Here is a 26,431-nt window from a genome sequence, read left to right as displayed (position 1 = left end):
TGTACTTAGGGAATCTTTCTCTTTCGAAGGTCCATCCCCAATAGAAAAAAAAAAATCAACTGACCATTTCATGTAAAGAAAAACAGCTTGGTTTACTTTGCCCATGACTCCCTGAGAAGCAGATTATCTATATATTTTGTTGTTGCTGTTTTTCAATCCATCTGGTTTTTATGACTTTAAGTTAGAGGACTACTGTTTTCTTCAATGAGTCCCTGTTTCTCGAAGGATGGTCACGGCACCACCGACATCAGAAGCTTCTGGGATCTTGCTAAATACAATTCCCAGCCTCCACTGGCGGACTCACGAAGGACCTCTTGAGGAAGCAGCGTGGGGATGTGCCTTCCCGAGAGGTGCCCTCCCTGAGACTTGTCCACAGAGGGTTTAAGTACTATAGCCACGGTGAGAAAGAAGGGGAGGGAGAAGGGGGTCTTCAGAAGAAAAAGTACAGAGAAGATCAAAGAGAGGAAAACAGGGGAACATTTCCCTCTGTGAGTAAGATGTGAAGATGTAGCTCAAACACGCAAATAACAATAGCCTGGGGCTGACGGGAAGAGCAAGAAAGCCCCGTCTGACGGTGCTGGTCTTCTCCTTAAAGGACGAGGCATGACTATCAGTGACAGCTGGGGGACCAGGAGGAGAGCGGGTTGCGAACGACACAGGCCACAGGCTCTGGCGGCTGACCCCGGAGGCTCAACCCAGAGGTTGCCTTCCAGCTTCCCCACCTGGTAACAGTGCAGTACTTTACATATTATTCCCGAAACGCAGAAAAGGTGATAATGGACGGAATGTCTGTGTCACCCCAAAATTTATACGTGGAAACTCCAGGCTACCCTCAATGTGATGGATGCATTTGGAGGTGGGGCCTTTGGAAAGCGATTAGGATAGATGAGGTCATGAGGGTGGAGCCCTCATGATGGGGTCCGTGCCCCAAACACTTTAGGAGAAAGCTTCCTTCCTCTCTCTGCTCTCCGCCACGTGAGGACACAGCGAGAAGGCACCCTGAAGACGGTCTCACCAGAACCCTGACCTGCTGGCACTCTGAGCTCAGACTTCCAGGCCTCCAGAACTATAAGAAATCAATTTCTGTTGTTTAAGCTGCCCAGTCTGTTGTACTTGGGTAACAGCAGCACAAACTAAGACAAAGGTAGTCCCGCAAGTTATCCCATTAAATGTAGGTTGTTGTCGGGCTTCTGAACTATTTCAGAATTTACCTCTCTTCCAATTCAGTTCAAACAGACAGCTAATTTCATCAAAATATTCACCTATTTCTTGATCAAACTTCTCTCAATTGGCTTAAGAAGCTATGAGATATGAAAAATACAAGTAATTATCTTCTCCTTTCTTGCTTGAAGAAAAAATTAAACAACTTGAACAATTCAACAAGCCCTGGTAATGTCTGAGTGCCATTTCCCTGAGAAGATGAATTATAAACACATAGCAGCATAAATAGCAACAAAGAGCACATACACTGTTTACAAAATTCCTATGACAGTTTCATTGTCCAGAAGTTATCATTTCTCCCTGTTTTGGTGGTGTTACTGGAGAAGAGAAAAGATGGTGCCCACAGAGCACACTTGGCGTGGGGCCGTAATCGGCTGATACTGCTGTCCGCTATTTCTGTCCCTTTGAAGTAATAACTTGGTGTACCCACAGAATCTGGATGTTGGCTGCAGAGAAAACCTTCTGTGTCTGGTGTCTGGTCCCAAAAAACGTAGGGAAAAAAAGAACAGAAGAAATTTCACTAGGACAGAGCGAAACCATTTGGGGAATATCTGGATGTGATTCAGCTTCATTTTCAGTAGAACGCGAAGTACATATGCACAAAAAATTCTTAATTGCTCTCTTCTCTTGATATTTTAAAACTTCCATGTCACTGTTTGGTTTGGGGGGGGTTGACCATGGCGGGGGGATCAACTAAATAAGGAAACAGAGAAAAGAGAATCTCTCATGATTTGATGAGGACCTAAAACATTGGCATTTACTGGATCTGTAATTTCAGGTAAGACAATTAATTTCAGGGGATGATTATCAATCTAGGGATATACCCACCTGGCATCATTACCTTGAGGGGATTAAATGAGCTGACATATATAAAGCTTTTAGCAAACTGCTTAGCACAGAGTATTTAATACATGTTAGTTCTATTGTCACTGAAATATAAAAGGTGAATAAAGCAACCAGCTCTTCATTTTCTTTTCATTTTCTTTCTACTCATCATAGTTTTACACGGACACAACCTGAAAGTCTCAACTTTACAATCATAGAATATGAAAGGGCAGTTAAGAGCTCACGTGGCCTGATAATTGTGTTTGCCAAGTGAGAAAAACGAAGGGACACAGAATCTCAATGACCCAGACAAGATGCTGGATCTAGGATGGGGATTCCTGGGCAGTGTGCTTTCTTCTAGACCCACTCAACATTCTGAATTACTTTACTAGTTCCTTTCAAATGATAAAACATCAAAAATGCATCAAACAGTTGACAACAGGGGCACCTGGCTGGCTCAGTTGGGAGAGCATATGAATCTTGATCTCAAGGTCGTGAGTTTGAGCCCCGTGTTGGGTGTAGAGATTACTTAAAAATAAATAAACTTAAAAAAAAAAAAAACAGTTGATAACAAATCAAAGGGACTCACCTCACTCTGCATCTTCTGAGCCTCCTTTGAAGCTTGATATGAGGGTGTCTCAACAAATTCAAGCATCGATTTCCCCTTATTTTTTTCATACTCTTCTTTGTATTTAACCTTCATTGAAAAAAAGCATAAAAAGCACATAAAGCTCACAAGCCCTTATACAAATAGAGCAAAGTAAAATAAACATGCCCAAGTTAATCATCCTAGTTTCTAAAATCATATTTTATTCTGGCCATTGGGTTTGGTCACTGGGTTCCCTGTGGTAAATGACATGCAAAGAAAGTCAACAGGTGATATATAAAAATATTTAAGGGATAAAAATAATTTAGAACTACTAAATAATGTAGTTCTGGGACTTGGATGAAGTATTTAAATAGCTGGGATATATAGATATATCTCATATTTGGGGTTAGTATGTATCACTCGTGGAATACACATATATACATACAGACAGAGACAGAGAAAGAGAGAGATCCCTGTGATGGCTTCGAATCATGAACAAAGAAGAAAACATAGGTGTGATTCTCTTTCTATCAAAGGGAAGACAACGTTCTCTGGGACTGCTGACTTCTTCCAGAGATATTGGGTAACACACACACACAGAGCTTTTATATGATTGCTTTCAGTTTCATCCTACATTATTTAATAATATCATACCATGAATTATTTATTTCAATTACAACCAATTTCCATCTTATTTTAGTTTATAAAATGATCGATATTTTCTATCTCCTAATAACAGAAACTAGAATTATATGTAAGCTGTCAGAGTGATCGGCTTTTTCTTAGCAATATACCTTTTAAAATTAAATTCACAGAAAAGTTTTGATCATGATTCATTTCATTCAGAAGCATATTTTCATTAAAGTCCTTATATGTAAATAATTCTTTTGAAATTGTTTCTTAAATTGTGTAATAATAGCAGTTTTAATGATTAAATACAAAAGCAGTTTTTCAATACTTAGAACTTTGTGGTAACAGGACACGTAACAGGTTTTTAAATTCCTATTTGTAGGCCTATTTTTGTTTCAGAGAAGTATGATAAAGTGATCAGTGAAAGTGTTTGAAGTATAGTAACATACTAGGATATGTAATAACATATGCTAAGATAAACCTTTGTGGGAAAAATTAAATAAAAATAAGAATATGAAGAGAAAAAAATGCACATTTCTAAACCTTAAAGGAGAGCCAATTTGTTTAGTTTTTAAATGAAGTTGGGTATCAAATCATTAAGGAATTTATGTTCCACAGGATATATCTAATAGAGTGATGTAAAATTATATCTTAATAGATGCTGGAATGACATCTTTTGCAACTACTGAAACTCAGAATAAAGAAAATGTATAGGTAACACCTTTAAAGTGTGCAGGGAAGATTTTTTTTTTTTAATTTCTTTCAGGGAATGCATAGAATTTTATAGTTCAAAGAAATCTTAATGTAAGATAGCTTTTAAAAACAACTTCTAATTGATCTGAGAAATTCTAATAAACTTTGCACCTGGAAACTTAATTTTACAGCTCAAGATGACAAATTAGCACACTATAAAAACTGAAATCATCATGAGATTTGATCATTGTTTAATTAATTGATCTATCATAAGTTTAAAATTGTGTGAAGTAACTTATTTTATGAAATGCTTTTATACTGAAGCATGGCTCTAGCTTTCCCAGCCCGGTAATATAGAGAGAGTAGTGTCTGAGATTTTCCGAAGGGACATTCAGTTTCTCAGGAGGTACGTTCTGTTCAGCAGCTGCACCTTCTGGGTGGAGGTGCGTGGCAGTGAGGGGTTAAGGGGTCCAGACAGGGAGGGCGCAGACCTGACTCTGGAGCGTGGCATTGCCTTTATGGTGCAGGTGTTCGGCAGCATCCGCGTCAAAATGATACATTCCTTTGTTTTCCTCAAAAAGCTTCCTATACTCTCGCTAAAATAGAGAACATGAACATAAATTCAGAATAAAAGAGACCAATTAGAACAACCAATACTTAGGAATGCAAACTGAAAAATACAAGCCAACAAGAGCTGCAAAGCTATCAAGTCCCATTGCAGTGGGCTGCTCTTGGAGATTTCCAGCACTGAGGGAAACGGGCAATGCAGGACAGACCAGCAGCTCTAGGTGGTCCATGTCAGGCACCCCACAGAAGCAGGGGACCATTAGCTGTCAACACAATGAAAAAGACGCTGGGGAGCAGCAACAGAAAAGCCAGTGATAGGACTCATGTGTACAAGCAAAGTGGGCAAAATAAAGGCAATTTTTCCAGAGCTTATCCTGGAACAGAAATGTATTTGATAGCATCTACAAGAAGAGAAGGAAAGAAAAGAAGAAAGAACAGAGCAAAGGAAAGCTCGAGGCAGGAAAGGAAAGAAGTTGTACACGAGGGCTCAGCCTTGAGGAAGACTGACGGGTCGTAAGGAAAATAAGAGAGTGAGAAATAATTCAACTAATTTTCCTAAAAAGAGAGGGTAGGAGGTACCTGGGAGAGAAACAGAGGAGTCTGAGTATAGTCCGTTGAATTTTTAAGGTGAAGAAATTGGATTAAGACTACTATTTAGAGTCACAGACAAAGTGGTGGATTTAGAAGAGACGCCAAATCTGGCAACCATCGGCCACCAAATACAACAGGCCGCGATGAAACAAAAATTGCTTTGTAATTTCTCTCGTTGGAGACCTGACACTTCATTATTGCACCCTATTTGGAAAAGACTTCTAGAGTTAAATGGTAACTCTCAAAGACTCAAGGCTACAGAGACTTCAGCTAAAGCTGGTTGCTCGTTCGGCAGTGAGGATTTCAGGGAAAAAGGCAATGCTGTGTAGGATGTAGGGAGAGGTAAGCCACATTTGAAAGGGAGCAGAACAGAGTTGACATTCAGGTCTTAGCAGATGCTCCAGGGATCTGAGAGTGAACAGAAGGGCCAGAGCCAGGGATGGGAAGGATGGAAGGATGCACACGAGAACTGCTGTTCCATGGAGACACAGCGACAGTCCCCAAAGGCGCTTCCAAGCAATTAGAGCACTAAGATGTGTATCCCCCAAACTCTAGCCAGAATAAAGTGACAGAGTAGAACACCCCAGGAAACTCATGAAAATGTTCCCATGGTACATCTTGACTGAAGAGAACAAGCTCTAAATTTTGGTTCCTCTGCTAATTAAAAAATATATATATACTGGAGACTTTATAATTTACTTACAAGTTAGTTTATAATACATAAATAAAATAATCATGAATTGAATGTAACAGGCTAGAATATACTCCATACCAAGTTAAAATCCAGAATTAGTAAAGCCTAGGATATTATGCCTGCTATAATGGATATAGACTAAGGAAAGGTCAATACTGTCCCCCATGATCTATTTTAGCAACAGAGAACTTCAGAAACTACTATTTAAAAAACAAAAAACAAACAAAACCTGTTTGAAGGAAGATCTGCAAAAGAATTTTCAAGACTTGCTGTTCCTTATGCAATAGTCTCTGTTGCCTCCTAGTGGGAATGACCAGAGTAACATGCAATACGTATTTTTCATTTATGCGAAGTTATAAAAGAAATTGAAATCTGCTACAGCTCTGTTTTCCAGGGGGATATGGTCCTTCGAAACTTTAATTAGTACAGCTGTTCAAACTTAAAAGGATTAATTTTGCTCGACACACTATGTGTTAAAAAAAGAAAGGTGATTTATACCAAAGACATTTAGAGGTCTTTTAAAAACAGCCATTTATAACCAACTGACAACTAATTTTGGCAGAATGTCTGTTTATTAAGCACTTTCTTATTCAATCTTTTGTGAAAATTAAGTTGCCTTTATAAATCAGCAAAATTCCAATTCTCTCCACATTAAAATTTAAAAGAGGGCAATTCTAATGTATGATAAATTTCAGCCAATGTATCATCATACAACTTTAATAAACAGATACCTCAGTGTAACACATTTGAGTCTTAAACTTTCCCTCCCGTGAAGTAATTATTCAGTCACAATTTTTCTATGGAGGAAAAAAAATCAATAAGCTAGGCGAAAACACCACCTGAATGAAGATTTAAACTTTAAAAATGGTATATACGATAAATGTAATATTTGCTGAGTTTCTCTGCTAAAGCAGTGATAGAAACAATTTATATTAAGCTATGATTTTTTTCACCATATAAAAGAAGGGTCAATATTCTTGAAGAAAATATTGCCTAGGACTGGCCTGTATTCTTCAGCTACCAAATTTTTTAATTACCACCATGATATTTTTATAGTTTTATTTGCACACAAGTCCTCATGTCCTCAGGAAATCTAGCTCGAGGACGGATGGAGAATAGTCAAGGGCAGATGCCACTCCATGATCAAAATAAGGCTGGCAAAGACTAAACGTGAAGAAAGCAGCAGGCTCAGAGAATAGAAACGTACCGACTTCTAGAAACTTCCCTATGAATCACGGGAAAATGTGAATTTGAAAGAGACACTCAAGGAGCGGAGAAATGTGTGCAGAGGTGGGGGGGATGAGCCTTGAAACGGCAGGAAGCATGAACGAAGTGTGCCAGACCTGAGCCTATCTCTTCACCTGAGAACCCCTTATGCCTCCTTGCATGCCCAACGGACAGGAAGAATGGCAGACTGCTTTCCCTCCCAAGACCTGTGATAAAAGTCAGTTAATTAATTTTCAAATCTCCGTCAGTATGAATTATTTACACACGTAATCCACTTCAAGAAGGATGACATCAGTGGAGAAAGGAGGATTACAAAATAATGAACAGAAGTTTCAATGCATCAAAGCCAAAGGCAGACATTTTTAAACCTGAATGAAGCTGTATCTCATTATTCAATAGTTTGGGAACCAGGGCTGGACTACAGATTTGTTTTTTGTTTTTTTGTTTTTTAAATCCAGGACTGTAAACATATCTTCTGAAGACCATTATTTTCACATTCCTTGCCCAACATAATTTTCCATCTGATGGTACCTGGCCCAAAGCAGATATTCAATACATCTGGATAATTTTGAGCGAGCGAGTGACCGTGTAATTATTAGAATAGGTGCAGAAATAAATTGAGGTCAAATTACAGTCCATCGTCACCCTGGGCCATTTGTGATGTCAACAATGAGGCACAGGTGAGCCGGGCTCATCAGTAACGAGAACCGGCAAAGTCAGGGTCCACACATGCTAAGTGTTTGAAACAGCATCCAGGAGGTGAGTTCTGATGGAATGACCACTTGGCAATGTGCGCAAATATTTTCATTAGGACATGAAAAAAACCACTCGTGCCCCCTACTTGTTCTAAAGAAAATGTGGAAACCCTCACAAGACTAAAAGTAGAGTGTCAGTGTAACATAGGACTTATTTTCAGAGATAATACAAATTAGACTAAGACAATTTTGTATGTTACTGGGGCCTAATACAGACACTCTGCTCTAATCTGCATAAAATAAAAGATCCTTGATTTAAGCCTGACCTTCAAGTGGTTTCAATCTAATCGGGAAGAAGAAAGACAGAAAGAACACCTGTCCGTGGCTTTGAAGCATAGTTGTTCAACAAGCAAGTTTGCATTCAAGAGATGTTACAGAGCTAGCAAGAACCCCCTTTGTAAAGCGACAGCTCTGGTGGGATTTAAGCAAGCGGGCCACTACTTTCCAATGAGTTAGTTATTCAGGGAGGCGTGGCACCCTGGGCGGAAGCAGGTGTGCTCATGAGCCCTGCAGGCATCCTGTTTCCGTGGAGACACAGGGCATCTCTAGTTGCCATCCAGTACACTTACTCGGCTGAGCATTTTGCTGGTTTTCAAAGCATGGTCTAAAAACAGGTTTGGGAGATCTGAGACTGGCTCGTGCATACTTTCGATGTCTTTCTTGTACTTCACCTATGAAAATAACATGGAACAAAATACCGTCTAGGAGAAGAAAAAGTGCTTTTGCATTATCGCCATCATTACTTTTAATACACCATAAAGTACCGTTTAGTGGTGAATTAACAGGCGAATTTACAAGTAGCCACTAGATGGTGCTCATTTACTACTGAATGAGTAAAAAAGTTACTTCCGGGGACTTGACCATATTTTGATAATTGCTTTTATCGTTTACTTATTTTAAAAGGGTGATGTTCACAGAATCAAGTAACTTTAATAGGCATTCTCTTTTCAAAACAAAAAGATTAGCAACTTTATTCTTTAGAAATTGCTACCATATTTTAATTACCCTTTGGAGCAATTTCAGGGCTTTTGGTGTTTTTCATCCTATTGCCTTATAGAACTTTTCCTTCTTTTTTTCCAATCATTTTGAAAATATAATAATATTAGTAATCATACTAAAATACTAATAGAAAATATTTGATCATTTACTGTGTGTCAGACACTTTCCTAACCACTTTACACACAGCATGTATTTAATCACCACAACATCCCTAGTGGAGAGGTACTTTAAGTACCTCCATTTTACAGATGAGTAAACTGAGGCACAGAAAGATGAAGGTATAGTATTAAGAGGTAGAAGAGGATTCAAATCCAAGCAATCTGATTCTAAACCTCGTGCTTCCAAGCACTATGCTCTAGGTTCATTTAAGTGTATTCTAACTCTATTTGCTTTATTTTTTACACGCACACAGGCTAAAAACAAATAAGAAAAGGAAAGGATTCTGATATTCCCAGTGATCCCCAAAGACCCATTTTATTTATTTATTTTTTAAAGATTTTATTTATTTATTTGATAGAGATAGCCAGCGAGAGAGGGAACACAAGCAGGGGGAGTGGGAGAGGAAGAAGCAGGCTCCCAGCAGAGGAGCCTGATGTGGGGCTCGATCCCATAACGCCAGGATCACGCCCTGAGCCGAAGGCAGACGCTTAACCGCTGTGCCACCCAGGCGCCCCAAGACCCATTTTAATTGTTGGTAACAAACACAAGTGAGTTAAGAAACACAAATAATACCTAACATCCGGCAGGAGTTGAAAGGTTTACGTGATCTAACAAAGCAACAGTTCAACAATTCTTCATCTCGATATGTGGAAAGGTATCCCATGCATCCTTCAACTATAGCAACGTGGCCCATTTTCTCCCCTGTTTCTGTTTTCACACTCTGCCTAATTTAATAAAAATTTAAGGCATCTTTTCTTGTAAACTGAAACTTGATTACTTTTAAAAAACATAGGATGAAACCAAATCTGTGAAGAAGTATTTCATAGCATTTATGTAAGGGGTAGGAAAGAAGCCATAAGCCGTTACAAGTGCAATTTCTGAAAATTTCCTTATTATAAACTATCGTGTACTAGGTTGTACTTTACAGAAGCCCAATTTCCTGGCCATAATTGCCTGAGTTAACTATTGTCATAACCACTAATTTAAGATATTACACACTACTTTTTTTTTTTTGCAAAACTCTATAATCTATTTCTACTCTTGATCACATATAATAGTTTTATTAAGAATACTATTCCTACTTATTAACTAAATAGCAATCAGTAACCATTAATAGTAACTTACAATAATACATTTTTCTCAAAAAGGCTCCCGGAAAATACGCTTCAGTGTTTTCAACTAAAATTACTTGGAAACTACATGATCTTGATTAACTGTAAGTTATTGCAATATACTTGGATTCTGGGAAAAAGCAAGAATCAAAAGATACTGAAAATAATTGAAAAACTTACATCGCTCACCAATGCGGTGGCAAGCTGACTTTGCCTAAAAGAAGCACTTTCAAGAGGATTGTAATGATGTTTCTTATCCTTCATTTCATTATCAAATTTTTCTTTGTATTTAATCTGCCATAAAAGAAAAAAAACAGGATAAATTAAATAGCACATTCATCTTTAAACTTTCAGAATGACACAGTTGATTTTTAATTAGATCAGATAAAAGCTACCTTAAAAACAAATGGTAGCAAAGTTGAAATTCCTGGTATTTTTCCCCTGGTAAAGCTTAATTGGGCATAAATTTTTTTTTTATGAAAAAACAACCTCTACTTGAACATTGATCATAAATGCAATTAGGCATGAATTCAAATCCTATTAACAAGAATTATACACTAAAATCTCAGGATTTTTAAATGTCAGTTTCCATTTCTGCACTCCTGTAATCTGTGATCAATTAGAAATTGAGACCACAAACGAATGAAAGTCTATTACATTTAGAAGATGGAACCTGAGCCCCAGAATTTGAATGCGAATTTTCCTAAGGGAGTTATTCCAAATACGGGACATGGTTCGGACTACAGGTTTTTCTCATCATTTTCCATTTGTTCAAAAATTCATTTTTAGGGATTCCATTTTCTGAGATGTCCTGGCTCTATTTAATGTCAATTTTTATTCCTCTGCCTCAGCTCTCTGCAGTTGTACTCAGCAGCAAACTACCTGTAATGTGCACCCTGGATTATTTTTTTCCCTTTTTAAAGTGGTCTTAGGGCAATCGAAGAAAGGATTATCCACTTATCCTACAGGACTATATAATTCTCTATGGATAGAGAAATATGCAGATGTCGGTTATGATAACTACTTGAAATATAGATACAAATTCCTTACCAAAAACAAAAACCAAAAAACTAGTTACTTGAATCTCACACACCCTTGGATGCCTGTCTCCAGGAAAGGATACACAGACCTCAAAAGCAGAACTGTTTTGTTCTCTTGGAACATTTTTACAACATTTTGTGTTCTTACGGCGTTCTCATAATGTACCTTTATTCATACATCTTAAAGCCCTGCCTTGGAGTAATTTTTATTAAGAAGCAATTTGGGAGTGGCTCACATTATCTTGTTTACTCGAGTGTCTATTGGGTGATGTCTTCCTCAAGGACACATGTCTGATACCTGTGAGGGAAATAGCTAGTGAACATCTTGGGGGGGAATTCGTTTGGGAAAGATTCCAACATCCTTTACGGGAAATATTTTCTGTTGCAGTTCTAATTGCTAGCAATAGCTTTCTGGTAGTCACATTGCCTCACAAATTCAAGCAAAACCTCATTTATTCTAATTAGTTGGGAAGGACTCTGTAAAACAAGAAAAAAATTCTGATTTTATACAAATAAATATTTTATGTCTTGAAATCAGGGACAATACCACCAATGAAATAAATCTAGATTTCATTCACTACTTTCCACAGTAACTGGTACCACATCAAAATCTTTCCCTACCTGGTCCTCCCCTAAATACACAATTCCACTCCGTTAGCACTCTCTGCGTCCCTCTGCTAGGGCACTCTTCACCATATTTTCCTCTATGCTTTTGTCTCTCTAGGTTATTGGTGCCCCAGGGATATTTACTTGACAATGAGAGAAGACTCTCTTAACTGACTTCTCCCTGAATGGCACTCCTGACTCAGCCAGATTCACTAACAGTCTCCACTTACTGAGTAAAACATTCTAACTGATGGCCTGGGTGCCCTGAACATGCTCAGCTGGTGGGTACTTAACCCATCAACCAATCCAGCTATGTATGCAATCGTGGCTTGCATCACGTTTTCCTTCAGTTATTCGAATTCTCCAACCCCGGCCACCATGAGTGTCTTAGTTACGTATTAGCTAAGAGGCAAAAAAAAGGTTATATCCTCTCTGAGAACAGAGAGCCTGTCCTACTGTCTGCACACAACACAGAGGGGGTGGAACTTGGAAATGAGCCCAACGCATTCTCACCTGCTAGGAAATCTGGCTGTTGTTCTTCCTAAGTGAAGGCATGTTTCTGGAAAGCAATCATCAATCCACATTAAGATGGCTCATCCCACCTCATGGTAGGAACTCAACACAGACTCAGCGTAATGAGTAGAGGAAAAAGGAATCATCACAGTGTGCATTGGTGATTGCTTTTCAGAAATCCATGAGGTGGGATGGGTTCCTTCCTGAGGCTGGGAGTGCGACCAAGATACACTCTGTCAAGACTGGAGCCAGTAATCTTTCCAACAGCAAACCTGACTGGATCACACATCCTTAAAAGTGGTTTAAAGTTACGCCCAACACTTCTACTCCCATTAGGCAGGATATAAACTTGCCAAAAGTCAACTGAGTTTGTCCCTAACCTCGTTTATGCTAGCTGTGTTTATCATAATGACATCATTTAATTTAATACCGCAAACACTGACAAACTTACTATGAAAAAGAAAGCTATCCCTATGAAAACTACGTTATTTCCATGAAAGACTTAATGCAAGCAGTTCCCTAAAAATAAATGGCTATCAAATTAAGGGTAGTCAAGACAACCAGAAAAGTCAGGAGTGGGATATAATAATATAATAAATAATATATAATAATAATAATAATATAATAAATAATGTAGAAGGTTCTGGAACTCAGGTAGATTGGCAGTATGTCTTTGAGCAAAATGTCTTTCAAAATGCAAATCATAGACCAATGCATTGTGATTATAGTTTGCAAGAGAAACAACACAAAACTCCAAACCACAGCTTCATTTGCAAAGGAAAAGACATTTCACTACATCCAAAGGTTGGTGAATAAATGTACACATACGTGTTTTGTGTTAAACAAAAATGTTAAGGTACGTGTACGATCTTTGTACTTCCTCCTTCAACCAACTTCTTCATTTAACTGACTGACTACAGGTCTGAATAAGATAAAAGGCTTCCACTATACATATATTATTATATATATACATACATATATATGTACATATGTGTGTGTGTGTGTATATATGCATGTATGTATGCATATGTGTTTATGCACCTGTGCCCACTAAGTCCCCACCTGTGAGTGAGGCCCTGGGGACATGCAGCAAGAAATGAACTTGATCGCATCCAGGCATCACTGCTGATGGTTAAGCACAAAGACAAACTCTGGAATGGTGGACTGGCTATAACAACAGAGGGCAATGACAACCATGGAGCCGTGTTTTGTGGCCGACCCTCTTCAAGTCTTGGGAACTGAGGGTATCTATGTTACGGCTTGAAGAGAGTGTGCTTAGTGAGTGGAAGGGGGGAAAGGGATGAGTAGGGGGCATCCTGCTAGAGTGTGCCCCAGAGGGAACAGCATGTGGAAGGCCAGAGAGAGGCACACACAGCATGGTCAAGGAATTTAAGACCACAAGGGCAGCAGAAGACGGAGATTACAGGAGAGACTGGAGGGCTGGAACGACCACGTCCTACAGAGCCCTGTAGCTGTCAGGGATCTTGGTCTTCATCCAAAGGCCAGTTGGAAGGAAATCATTTTACGCATGTCTGTGACTTGAGCAGATTTGCTATTGGAAGGATTTCTGACTCCAGTCTTGACCGGGTGTATCTTGGTCACACTCCCAACCTCAGGAAGGAACCCCTCCCACCTCATGGTAGGAACCCAACACAGGTTCAATGTAATGAGTAGAGGAAAAAGAAGTCATTGGAATGAGGATCGGTGATTGATTTTCAGAAATATACCTTCACTTGGGAAGAACAAAAGCCAGGTTTCCTAGCACGTGAGAAAGTGTCAGGTTAATTCCCAAGCTTCACCCCTTCTGTGTGGCCTCTGCCCCTAGTGTAACTGTGCCGGCGTACAGAGAGCACGAAGGGTTCTCTGTGCAACAGGTGATATAAACTGTTTTTGCCACTTAGCTAATTAGATGGTCATGATGCCTGAGTGGGAGAATATGAATAACTGAAGGAACACTCGATGCAAGCCAGCCTTGCATGGCTGGATTTTGATTAGATTTAAATAGTTCAATACAAGCAGAACCCTGCATTTTTTTCACCTGATGTTTTAAAAGATAAATTTATAGTAATACTATGCTGTTATTAAAGGTGAGTTTTCCCTGGAAATACTAGATGGGACTATTTTCTAATTTTGGACAGATTTTAATTATCTGTGTATGTCTGCTCTCCCATTTGACTGTGAGCAAGGAATAGATCTTCATTCATTTTTTATCCCTAGTGCCTGGCATAATGCTTTGACTAGAACTGGCACTTACTATATGTTTATTAAAGAAATAGATAAATTAATGATGAAAATGATAGACAAAACCTCTTTTTTATGACTCACAAAATGAGCCACACCCTGAAACAGGTGTTGAAACTCTAAAGCTTCTCTAATTCTCCAAGTACACACACACACACACACACACACGCATATGCACACCCACTCACACACACACACCCACTCATGCACACACACAGTCACTGTTAAATTGATTGAAACTATATGCCATTAGGAAGAAAAAGTATGTAAAAGGAAATGAAAAACAATAGATTTAAAAATATGATATTGAAACTGTATTGCACTTTACAGTTTCTGCTGGACTTCTATTCACTCATTCATTCATTCATTCATTCATTCAAGAAATATTTATGTAATGCATACTCTGTGTCAGTTACTGGGCTCAAGAGTGTTCTACTGAAGAGACTGAGAAATCCACTGGTAACTGTGTTCAAATATTTGAAAAAATTTACAAATGGCAATTGTCCTGCTGCAGAAGGTAAAGTTAGTACTGACAGGCAGAAGTTTCAGCCAATGAGATTTCTGCTGATTATAATGAAAAGAAGTTACATTTTGGCTAATACCTGTTGGATGTGCAGAAATTATTCCAATGAACATTAGAAACATTTTCCTGAAAGCCTTCTCTGATGTCCCAAAGTAGACTATGTACTGCTGATATATCTTTGAAACACCCCACATTTGCCGATCACACAGATCACACCGCTATAATTTTCTGCAAAACTGTCTGCACCATGGGTCTTCCCCATTAGAGCTTACAGCCTTCACTGGGGCTGGATCTGTCCTGTTCACCCTTGAAAATTCAGCCCCAAGCACAGCGTCTAATGTGTAATATCTGCTTCGGTAACTGTTTCGTTTGAACAAACACATGGATGGATAATAATGCAAAGGGATTCTTTCACTGAAAGGCAGGACCAGGTAATTCCCATGGTGTCTTCAAATTTTGATATAGCCTTGTGATAGATTTTGATGAGAACTTTAGTTTTTTTCATTTCTTCAGCATATGTTTACTTATAATGATCGTTTTTAAGTTTTAATATCCACCTCAATGCCTCAGGATCATTCTTTTAAAATGGGAAGATACCAGTTTTGAAGGATCATCTAAGTATGTGATCCTACTTTCAAAAGTTGTTAGCATTCTATCTGTTCAGTTGGCATTTCCTAAGGCATTCTCTGTATTAACCTCTGTACTGGGCACTGGTTTTACTTCTTCCTGAGGATAACAAGCTTACCTTTAGGTGATATAATCAGAAATGATCAAGTAGGCATTGCTGAACACTAGAGATCACAGAACTGATGTTTTGGGGAAGAATAATAAAAATCCCAAATTCGCATTCTTTCAAAATATGCATGGGAATTTGGTAGTGTCACATGTAGCAAGCACTGGTCAGTTTAGGTCCCAATGAGGGTGGACTGGATGCATAAATTACACATCTTAGTAATAATTGGGCACATAAAATAAGCTATGCAAAACAAAATGCCATTCCAATGCAATATTCTCCTGAAAGTATTTAATAGAAGTCTGATATCTTAAAAATATAACAAACTATAATAAAATACTCTCGTGACATTACTAATTAAGCACGGAGTAATGCAAATGATCCCAAAACTTGTGATTATACTTCATGCAAAATCATGGTTATATCTGCATGGAGGCTTGAGATCCATTCACACCCTTTTTCTGCCCATTCACACTCTTAATTCATGATTCAAATATAGAAATGTATTACAAACTCTCTCAATACCAAATTGTCTCCCTCAGACTTACTCATCTAACTGGCACATGACTCCTCTCTGGAGAACTTTATTGTTGAAGATTTCTACCACTATTATGCATTGGGCTATACACCTAAGACTTGAATTTTAAAATTTTGTCTAGACTTTCCAGGTTATTTCTGTAGTATGAAATTAGTTATTTAAAATATATCTGTCACTCCTATCCTTGTAATAAACGTAGTAAGAAGCAAAGTGCTGTGAAATTTCTTTCTCTCTAAGCTTGAGTACTCCGTGTGATCTGCTTCAAAGACGCCTAAGGAACAACAATGCAAGGGTTTCCATCATTAATTAATAATAGAGTAAAATATCTGCATTACGTACAAAACACACTTAGCAGACACTGACACCCAACTGTTTCTTACCTCTTGCTGTAAGGTTTGCACATAAATGAAGTGAGAGAAAAAATGGTTTCAACGGGTCCCTTGCTCACCTTCTGACTCATTCACTCACTCACTACACATAAACACCCAACATCCTATCCTATTTTCAACCCACACTTCACACATCTGAGTGTCTATCTCTTCACCCATACTCACATCTCCAGAGTCAATGCCTTCCCTTGACCAACTGGTTTCTCAATACCATTTGAGAAAGGGAGAAATAGTGTTGGGTTGGGTAATTTTGCTCCAGTTTTAAGATAAATGTTATCCCTTATGTCTAAGTCAATCACTTTGGAAATAAATGAAAAGTTATTTACACTCATGACTGATTTTATTTACATTATAAATGTCAAATCTAATGGTCCTGATGTTTACCAACCTTTTTTTTTTAATATAGGAAAGGTATAGAGGATCATACTCCTGAAAGTTTATAAGGAATTTTAACAGATCAATCAGGACTTTCAGGGGCCCACACTTGGAGAAAACAGTGGAACAGTTAAACTACAACAATATCACTTAAATTCATTCCTCATAACTGCTTCAGGACGAGGCTGTGTTTCAATGATCTGAAGCCTGACTTCTAAACCCTGTAGTTCAAAACTTCGCCACAAGGGGCGCTAGGCTTCACATCACCACCTATGGCTCAGATTCAGAATCAGAAAAAGGCAGAAAAAAGCAGACCCCAAAGGATAGCTTTTAATCACAGCCAAAGAAACAATTGTTAGGGGGAAAAAATGGAAACTTGGATAAGTATACCTTAATTATCAGCAAAAATGAAAAGTAAACCAATAAACACAATGCCATATCTCTATACCTCCAATTTTGGATGATACTGAACTAAAAGCTGTCAAAGAAGAGAGTATAACCAGATTTTTATGTAGAACTTGCCATAAAATTAATAGTATTTCCAAGTCTGAATTTTACACAAAATCATATCCCTGTCAGCGGGGAGCCTACTTCTCCCTTTCCCACTACCCCTCTCTCCCACTGCGCTCACTCTCTCTCTCTCTCTCTCAAATGAATAAATAAAATCTTTAAAAAAAAATACACACACATATATAAATATGTGACTAATACAAATGGTGTTAAGAACAATAAAGAAAAAGAACTGAGAATAAAGGAGAGAGAGAAATACAATTTAAATTGGCAACTCAAATACATGACCTTGAAGCCAATACTTGGGTGTAAAGAGGTTCGTTGGGAGAGTGCTTGCCAGGAAGGGAAATGGGAGATTCTCCAAACCAGTTAACATCCCCATTCAATCTGAGGATAATATTTATAATTAAATTTTAATGGCAATCTAAAATGTACTTTTTATGTTTCAAACCCATTCTTATCAATACATCACATGCAATTTTAGAACAAACACTAGTTATTATAAACACAAAAGTTTCCTTGATGTTATAAAACTAAAAGAATTTCATTCATCACGTAGATAAATTTCCAGTAATAAATTAAAATGATATATGAATATATTAACAAATTAACTGCTCTTAGAAGAATTTTTTAAGATGGTGGCTTCAACAGTTACTCCACTAATATTTAAGATACTTGTAAATACACCAATCTCATTAGCTTGACACATGAGATTTCACTTTAATTTTTTTTACTTATTTTCTCTTAATTACTTGACCATAATTGTATGTGCCTTCTAAGTTTAAACAGGGAAACTTTACAACTAGGGGGGCAAAGCTATTGTACAGGAAGGGTTTTGTGTTTCCACTACCTTTTCTGGGTTTCATCCCACAGAGCATAATTTACTGGTAAATTGGGAGAATTCTACCCCTTGCTTTCTCCTTCTCGGCAGCTCTTAGCACCACAAACCTCGAGCACCACCTCCTCACTGCCCCCTCCCTCACACAGTGCTCCTGCCACCCCACCGTCTGCTCTCTCCTTCCTGCACCTGCCCCTGCCCCCAGGCCCCCTGCTCCTTGCCATTCCGAAGTCACTTCCCTTCTCAGTATTTCTTTGCCTTTGAGCACTCCTGTATTCACAATCTGACATTAGGTTAGGAGCAAGAGAATATGTATGTGATCTTCGGAGTTGCCAATGAAAATAATAAACCATACTTTCTGCCCTTGTCTCTAGTTCATACACCTGAAAACACAAATGGAACACATCAAGTTCATCCCAGAAGTCCTAAATATTCATCTGCCCATTCCTTTCTTCTGATGAGTTTCTACACTATGAGAGCAACAAGCATGTCATGGAGAAAACAAAGATGACAGATATAATGTAACTCGCAAATTACAACCTGCTTAGGTATCTGATGGTTCAGTCGCTAAAGGATTTGGATTTTTTTTTAACCTGTCTAAAAACCGAGATAGGAGCAAATGGTAGGATTTTTGGTGACTGAATTTGAAATACCAAAATAAAAGCTCAAATACCAAAATTTTCTGCTAAGAACTCTCAAATAAGGGGTGCCTGGGTGGCAAAGCGGTTAAGCGTCTGCCTTCGGCTCAGGGCGTGATCCCCGCGTTCTGAGATCGAGCCCCACATCAGGCTCCTCCGCTATGAGCCTGCTTCTTCTCTCCCACTCTCCCTGCTTGTGTTCCCTCTCTCGCTGGCTGTCTCTATCTCTGTCAAATAAATAAAAAAAATCTTTAAAAAAAAAAAAAGAACTCTCAAATAAGATCATGAAGGAATGAATTTCAGACTGGAATCTAAAGGCCAGAGTCTATTCCTGCTTCAATCTGTGCGTGAATTCCCATAAAAACGCAGAGTGGAAATCTATTCTGAATATCGGCAGTTAAATTATTCTTGTGAAGTTATATAGTGTTTCTGGGGGCCAGGCAGCATTTTAACCCTGACAACAAGCCTGAGAAGCAGGTATTGCAGTCATTCCCATTTCACAGATGAGGCAGCCTTAGACGGAGAGATTGCCCAAGGTCACTCAACTAGCAAGACACAGAATTAGGAGTTTAGCTCAGGCAGTCGTGTCTGGAGCCTATTTTCCTAACCTCTCAACCAAACCGTATTGTTTTTCTAGAATCTGCGGCTTCTCCTATACAATTGATGGGAAGTCTTTGTCCCCAGAAAGGGCTGAAGCAGAGTTGCCGAACGTGCCCTACTACGCCCCGCCTCTTCAACAAGTGTTATTTGGAATGAGAAGGGCCCCAGGAGCCGCTGCCCATCTCGGACCCTGGACGGAAACATGTCCCCAGGCTCTTAGCGCATCTACAACCTTCTGAGTCATGAAGTTGTTTTGTAAGTGAAAGCGCCTTATACATCATAAGACAATGACTATGAGGTACGCTGACATTCAGGGTCTCTCGTCTACCCTCTTGGCTCATTTTCACCCCACGACCAGCAAGTTGGCCCAGGTTCTGAGCACCCCATGTGTTGGTAGCATCCCAGCTGGCCTCCGGGCCGCTCACCTTTCATGAGGCCTTGTCTCCTGCACGGTGCTGCCAAGCTAACCTTCCTTAAATAGTATCTTCTTCACAATGCTTCTCTGCTCAAAATTTTCTGTGACAATCCATTTCCTACCTAAAAGTGGAGGGTACTTGAGGGACTGTAGTTAAAATAGTGAGAAGTAGTACTGGGGGGCGCCTGGGTGGCACAGCGGTTAAGCGTCTGCCTTCGGCTCAGGGCGTGATCCCCGCGTTATGGGATCGAGCCCCACATCAGGCTCCTCTGCTATGAGCCTGCTTCTTCCTCTCCCACTCCCTCTGCTTATGTTCCCTTCTCTCGCTGGCTGTCTCTATCTCTGTCGAATAAATAAATAAAATCTTAAAAAAAAAAAAAGAAGTAGTACTGGGGACCCTTTTCTGAATTCAACTCGACAGCGCTCCTGATTATTACATTTGAAATCACTTTTTCTTCTTCACCTTTTCTTTTATAGAACACATTAACCTATTCCGCTCTGTAAATATGGCCCGTGTTCCGAATGAATGCAACACTGACCCATTTACCATCATCACAGCCTCTCAACTCCTCCCAGATTTCCATGTGTGTTTATGATTCTCCTCTCCTTGCCGGGAGCCTCTGCTGTCTGTCAGACCCCTCTTCTCTGTCCTGCACATCCCCAACCTTTCTTTGGGGTCCTCCCCTGAGCAGACTTTTCTCTCTCTTTCAGTCCACCTTAGCTCAAATCTACCTATTACACCAAGCCCTTCCAACTACACGACCCTCCCTGATGTCCTTCTCCGCACTCACAGGACATGACAGGTATAAATGCTCTCCTGGCATTTCTCTTTCTACTAATACATTTGAGCATCTTTTAAAATGTGTATTGACTATTTACACTCTTCTGTAACTGTTAATCATCTCCTCTACTCGCTTTTCTATAAGGCTGTTGAAGTCTTTTTCTTTTCACTATTAAAGAACTTTTGTATATTCTAGATATGAAAATGTTCTCATCATTTGCATTACAAGTGTTTTTCCAAATATTTGAAGGCTGCTGCTCTTCTTTCTACATTTTGAAGCCTTCCTCAGACACTCCCTTCTCCATAGACAATTCAATTTACTTAATTTATTCAAACATTTAATTTGATTCAAAATATTTAAAAAGTCTGTTTGGATTCTAGTTGGAATCGCATTGAATTTTTTTTTTTAGAAAAAAATTTTTAATTTTTGATTTATTTTTTTAGGAAAATTCTACTCTCAAAGTGGGGCTCAAACTCATGACCCCGAGATCAAGAGTTGCATGCTCTACCGATTGAACCAGTCAGCTGCCCCTTGCATGGAATTTTTAAAATTAATTTTGGAAGAGTTTGCAGTTCTATGGTATTGACTTTTGAGACTTCCAAGCTATAGCACAGTTGACCTTCTCATTGGTTCAGATGTCATTTCATATTCTCCAGTCCAATTTTATAGTTTTCCTCATTTACACCTCTCCATTTTGAAATGTCATCCAACTTTTGCAACTTGAGGAAGGCATATTTTCAAAGTTGAAAACACCATAACTGTATAAAAGTTGCTTTTGGTACTATTATTATTAACTTGGCCAATATTACCATTTTCCATTGAAAGAGTTTTAATTCTATGGTCAGGTAACCAAACTATCCTTTTTATAGCTTCTGGATCTCTGGTCTTTTTAAGACCAACTCTGTCATCCCTACGTGGTATATACATTCTCCTGGGTTCTCTTCTAAGATTTTAAAATTATTTTATTGTTTATACTCACATCTCTAATCCATCTGGAATTCATTTTGTATATAGGTTAAGATTCAGGTCCAATTTTATTTTTACTTTGATGGATGGACAGTTATGTCAGCACCATTTATGAACTAATATAACTTTTTTCCCACTGACTTGAACTAACACTTTCATCATATATTAAATTCTTATACATATTGGAATCTATTTCAGGATTCCCTATTCTATCCTACTGATTATTTTATCTCTTACTGTACTAATCCCATATTGATTTAATTTCAGTGGTTTTATATTATGTTATGGTAACCCATAACTTAAGTTCTCCTTCACTGGTCTTCATTTTCATACTTTTAAAGGCTCTTCTCAGGCATTTCCTATCTATTCAAACTCTAAGATCATATGATTTCATATGATCTTAGAGTTTGAATAGATATCCATATACTTAAAAAAATCTATTGGCTTGTAATTGAAATTGCATGACATTTGTATATTAATTTGGGGAGAATCACAATTTTTATCTACCGAGACATTCAGCCAAAAACATGACGTGTCTTCAGACTTTTTCAGATCTTGTTTGATGTTCTTCCATAAGAATTCAAACTTTTCATTTGCATCACCTCTTTCTTATTTTCTGATTAAACTAGAGCATATGAAAATTGATATTTTATTACCTAGTTAAAAACTGTGTGTATGTGTGTATAGATAGACAGCAATCTAATTATTGATCTAATCTAATCTAATTGATATCATAATTGCTGAATTCTAGAAATCCTAGGAAATGTGACAACATATCTAACCTCATTGAAAAAGGTTAGACTTTGAGCTGGGAGAAAAGAAAACTTCGTTTTGCACTTAAAATTGGACTCATTTTATCTCTTACTGAAATTTGTAATTATTGCAATCGTATCTGAAACGGTTTCAGAAACATTATCTTTGCATATTCTTGCAATTAAAGGTATTATCCAAAATGAAATAGTTTCCTGTGCCACTAGAAACAAAATCTCCGAATAAAATCATTCTGGAATCATCACTGTAGTCTTACTTGACTAGAAAGTTTAGAAGCTTCCACAGCATGTTCGAAATCTGGTCTTCCAATTACAGCAGGCTCTTTATTCATTACTCCTTGCCCTTTCTTGTATTCTGCCTAAAATGAATAAATAAGAGAACGTTAATTATTTCTACTTTCCAATGAAGAATTATATTAACTTTAGCTGAAACAAAATATAATAGACACTCAGTCTACAGAAAAACATTCTTTACAATTTACCAAACACTAAAATGCTGACTGGTAGAGCAGAAGTTAACTTAGTGTGGTTATTTAAATAAATTCAACTTTTTTTGTAGTAAAATAATTACTAAATTTGAGTCTATGTATCTTTTTTTGCAGTAAAATAATTACTAAATTTGAGTCTATGTATCCTGTCATCATCATTGTACTTATGTATAAACCCTGAAAAAAATTAGGAGAAATTTCTAGATAATTGAGACCATGCTTTCTATATACAGATAGCTTGTATGGCTCGTTTCATCTTAGGAACTGATCTAACCCTGTTTGGTTAACATAAAGTAAAATTTGTAAATAGTTATTAATTTTTAAGTAAGTATAGTCTATGTTATTCAAACATTTGGTTTGTGTGAAGGCATCATTTTTAATCAGGGTGCAAGTTATGCTTAAGTAAAATGGTATTAACCAAGAAGGATATCTTGGAGAAGGTAAGAAAACAGCCAAAATGTGTAGAAAATGTACAAGGGTAAAAGGTGGCAAAAAACAATCTGCACAATTAACAGTAACACAATGGAAACAAGGTCAAGTCTTTGGGACAGGCTAAGATGAGCGATAATATGGGATCAGGTGACTGACAAAGTTGGTTTTCAGGCTAAGACATCTGAATGTTACCTCACGCCCACAGAACACTCACTTCTCTAAAAGTATGGCAGCAGTAGCCGCAGTCAAGGCAACTTTGAGTAGTTTCTGCATATACCTCAATAACTTACATAGTCAAATGGATAATTCAGATAAAAAACTTGAGATGTCATTAATTCAGATTGATTAATTTCACTAATTAAATTAACCATTCAACTACCTAAAGCCATGTGTTGTCTCCTGAAAGAATAAGAAATCACTTCTGCTCAAGATAAGAAAGAGAGATTACATTGCTTATGATCTTGGAGATCTGTGTTGCCATCTTGATGTCTGGTCTGTTGAGATCCGCACTATACGTGTGGGTGTCCTGCACATCTTTTCTATAAGAAATCTGATCAAAGAGACAGTTTTGATTGAAAGAAAGAAAAAGAAGAAATTAGTAATGTTATAGAACTACCAATCCTAATGTCCATACCATCATTTATCCTTGCCATAATTATCTTAGAGAACCCACCAACCACAATTTTTTTTTAATTTTTTTATGCACAACATTTATTTGAATAAATACCTTATTTTTTCTACCATACCTAAGTCTCACTAGCATTATCACATATGAACTGGATTCATACAACCTAAAAAATGTGAGCCCGAGATTCCGGCACAAAACCAATCTTACGGAATATTACAGAATTCTTACGGAATTATCACCTGAAAAGCATGTCATCACATGTAAGTGTGTATGTACATATTCACATACAGAATATCCTCATCAAAGGCTTTAACTTGCCCATCACACAGTCTCGATCCCCACTGGATTCAGGATAAGCCCAGCACATGAGTGTAGAAAACCACTTCATGGGGCGAGTGTGCGTGAAGTTGCTCCTCTCCAGCTCTCTCTTCTTTTTCCGACCGGACTCTTAAAATGCCCATGTCTGGCAAATCTAGTCATGTGTACTGATATTTTTATTACCTAGCAAATATCATCGCAATGACTTGAGCCTCCAAAAATAAAAGCAATGACATTAAGGAACATTCATTCTCGGAATGTACACGAGATACAATCAAACTGAAATGTGGAAAATAGACATTTAAAGAGAAAAATACATGTAAATTTTACCAAGTGTACTTTAAAGGATGGTGGTTATTTAGATTAACTCAACTGACAAAGGAAGGGAGACCAGATGAGAACTGGTATAATGTCCCACGGTCAACACCTCACCAGTCTGTCCATTTCTCTACTTCCTGAGGTCAGTCATGAGGAGTATTTATCTATTTTCCAGATGTAATTCTATTTGGCAATATCACCAGAGGCTGGTCAATTTGCCCATTACATTAGTTCTTTAAAGTTCTAATGCAAAGGGGGCAGCAATGGTCATTTTTAAGACCCACCTTCATTTTTTCAAGGCAAAGAAAGGTAGAACACAGAAATGTAGAGCTGAACACCCATACAAAATGCACAGCTAATTGTATTTGTACAAAACAAGTATTTCTAATGTTGCCTGTAAACTTTCTACAATGGCATCATCTAACGTACTTATTCAAGAATTAGATTCCTGGGGCCCATCCCCAAACCTACGTTAACAGAATCTCGGTAAATGGGGTTCAAGAACCTGCATTTTAACAAATTCCCCTGTTGATCAATATGAGCCAGTGTTCTAGGTAATATCAATGTATCTTGTTATTTTCCTTTTAATCTTGCCAAGTCAAAAAAAAATTATACTTTCTTACTTCTTTCAAAAACACATCAGGTATAAGAAATGAGAGGCTCCCTACGCATTATATTATTTTATTTCAAAGAAATATTTATATACATTTCTATTTACTCTTCTAAGGGTTTGCATTTGCCTCACCACCAAGACTATTTTTTAAACAGTGTTTATAATCATGAATCTGTCTAACAAGTGAACACAACTTCAATAGAATTAACATAATTTTGGCAAGAACATCTGTTTTCTTACATATTTCTGCTTTCATAGGCTTCACCTTCACAAGTGATTCAGGTAAGTTTTGTGCACACAGGTAGCAAAAGAAACATGAAAATGGGCTGGAAACTGAGTTGTATTGTTGGGTGAATTTAAAAATCTTTAGGGATTTAAAATTAAGCCAATTTCATTGGCTTCAAATAACAACAGGCTCATGCACCAATGATGGCCAATCCACCTCCGCCTACACTCAGTTAAACACAAGCTGTGTAAACAAAAACCGATTCTCAGGTAAAAACAAACCAAAATTACTACCCACCTACAAGACTAACTGTTTCTAAGTTACGGCATTCATACGGAAACCACAGGGGGGTAATGTCTTTTTGTTTAGAAAAGAATGAGGATAAAAATGGAAACCCTTACTTTTTGAAAAGAGCTGCAGACTTCCAGAAATCTAAGCTTTGTATGGGTTATGTAATTATATGCTGCTCAGCCTAATGACTGCATGAAGAGAGGTGAGGGGCACAAAGGCGGCAGGAGCAGGACGCTGAATAGGGCCCCATCATCCATGTAAATTGCAAATTAGAGGCCGGCATATGTGACTCAAAACAAATATTAAGATTGACAAGAGCTGCAAATTCAAACAAGCGGACACCACAGAGCCACACAGGAGAACAGCACGGGAGCCCAGTCACTAGTCAGATCTTCCAGAACACCACTGTGTGGGGACATCCCACAGGAACGGGGCTTTACATGGAGAGGCACAGGGTGGTAGGCTCCTGGTTTTCACTGTCTGCAAGGATGTCTGAACTTGGCGCTGCGGCAACATGGCTGCCGGAGAGGCTTCCTCCTCCTAACCTGGGTCTGAGGAGAGCTCGCCTGACATTTCTC

At 38.2% G+C, this 26,431-nt stretch overlaps 1 protein-coding gene across 3 annotated transcripts in view; it reads right to left on the bottom strand.

The window, feature by feature from the left end:
• NEBL (nebulette) overlaps positions 1 to 26,431 on the bottom strand; it is a 335,915-nt gene that overhangs the window by 61,581 nt on the left and 247,903 nt on the right. Inside the window, exons 6-11 of one of the 3 annotated variants that reach the window (XM_040645355.1) lie at positions 23,908 to 24,009; positions 22,797 to 22,898; positions 10,243 to 10,356; positions 8,362 to 8,463; positions 4,450 to 4,554; positions 2,636 to 2,743 (exon numbers count right to left, since the gene is read on the bottom strand). The exons of the other annotated variants lie outside the window; for them this stretch is intronic. Coding sequence (XP_040501289.1) covers positions 2,636 to 2,743; positions 4,450 to 4,554; positions 8,362 to 8,463; positions 10,243 to 10,356; positions 22,797 to 22,898; positions 23,908 to 24,009 — 633 coding nt within the window. The remainder of the gene's footprint in view (positions 1 to 2,635; positions 2,744 to 4,449; positions 4,555 to 8,361; positions 8,464 to 10,242; positions 10,357 to 22,796; positions 22,899 to 23,907; positions 24,010 to 26,431) is intronic. 3 annotated transcript variants of the gene reach the window in all.

Source organism: Ursus maritimus, unplaced genomic scaffold (assembly GCF_017311325.1).
Source record: "Ursus maritimus isolate PB19 unplaced genomic scaffold, ASM1731132v1 scaffold_31, whole genome shotgun sequence".
Lineage (NCBI taxonomy): Eukaryota > Metazoa > Chordata > Mammalia > Carnivora > Ursidae > Ursus > Ursus maritimus.
Note: the sequence above shows the minus strand (reverse complement) of the source record. Positions and strands in the feature narration are given on the sequence as shown.